This window comes from Chiloscyllium plagiosum, unplaced genomic scaffold (genome assembly GCF_004010195.1).
Source record: "Chiloscyllium plagiosum isolate BGI_BamShark_2017 unplaced genomic scaffold, ASM401019v2 scaf_1257, whole genome shotgun sequence".
Taxonomy (NCBI): Eukaryota; Metazoa; Chordata; class Chondrichthyes; order Orectolobiformes; family Hemiscylliidae; genus Chiloscyllium; species Chiloscyllium plagiosum.
This window is the reverse complement of record NW_025212972.1, coordinates 1,793-2,874: the sequence shown is the minus strand read 5'-3', so window position 1 is coordinate 2,874 and position 1,082 is coordinate 1,793. Positions and strand designations below refer to the sequence as shown.

General features: G+C 55.1%; 1 protein-coding gene across 1 annotated transcript in view; it reads left to right on the top strand.

Annotated features, from left to right (window-relative positions):
• ankrd52b (ankyrin repeat domain 52b) overlaps window positions 1-574 on the top strand; it is a gene marked incomplete at its 5' end in the record, with an annotated part of 24,012 nt that extends 23,438 nt beyond the window's left edge. Inside the window, 1 exon segment of the mRNA XM_043686128.1 lies at window positions 128-574. Coding sequence (XP_043542063.1) covers window positions 128-321 — 194 coding nt within the window.
• Window positions 575-1,082: the final 508 nt, after the last annotated feature.

The following is a 1,082-nucleotide window of genomic DNA, read 5'->3' as shown; positions in this document are numbered from 1 at the left end:
TGTGTGTGCGTGTCTGGGTGAGGGTATGTGTGTGCGTGTCTGGGTGAGGGTATGTGTGTGTGTCTGGGTGTGTGCGTGTGTGTCTGGGTGAGTATGTGCGTGTGTTTTTGGGGGAGGTGTGTAAGAGCTGCTCCCTGACCTCCTTCCCTCTTGTCTCCCACCCGGGCCTGTAGGTCTGCCTTGCACTATGCAGCTGCCAGTGGCAGTTACCAGTGTACGGTTACATTAATAACCGCCGGTGCCAGTATTGCCAGAACAGACAGCAGGGGCTGTACTCCTCTGCACTACGCTGCTGCTGCTTCTGAGTCCTACAGAAGGTAAGATGGACGCTGACACTGGCCTGGGCTCTGCTGTCCCCGGGACCGCGATCAGGGAGGGAGGTCTGGAGCTGTCCACCTCAGCCTCACAGACCAGTTTCACCCCCCCACCCCTCGGTTCCACACTTGCGTTGACACTTAAAATCCCTCCGACCCTGCTGACCTCCTTAGTCACGCGTGTAAGGAGGGGTGATCTAAAACCAGGGGCACGGTTCTAAAAGGGGTTGTTTTCCATTCTTCCACAGGGATGAGGGGGTCACTGGCTAGGCCAGCATTTATTGCCCATCCCTAATTCCCCAGGCAGTATTTCAGAGTTAGCTGTAGGTGTAGAGTCACGTGTAGGCCAGGCCGGGTAAGGAGGGCAGTTTACGTCCCTGAAGGACATGAGTGAACCAAATGGGATTCACCGTCATCGTTAAGACTCTGCATTACAGATATTTATTGAATTGAAATTCCACCATCTGGTGGGATTCGAAGCCGGGTCACCGGAACGTTACCTGGGTCTCTGGGTTAACAGTCTAGTGTGGTGGGAGCAGAGGGAGCTGGGGCGTGTAGGTGCACGGATCGTTGTAGGTGTCAGGACAGGGGGAGAGAGGGAGCAATCGGTAAAGCACACAGTGCCCTGGGCTTCGTTAATAGGGTCACTGGGTACAAGAGCGAGCAGGTTAGACCTGAGCTGGAGTGTTAGGTACAGTCTGGGGGCCCCACGTTATTGGGAAGGTGTGAAGGGGTGGGAGCAAGTGTGTAGGAGCGATTTACAAGAAT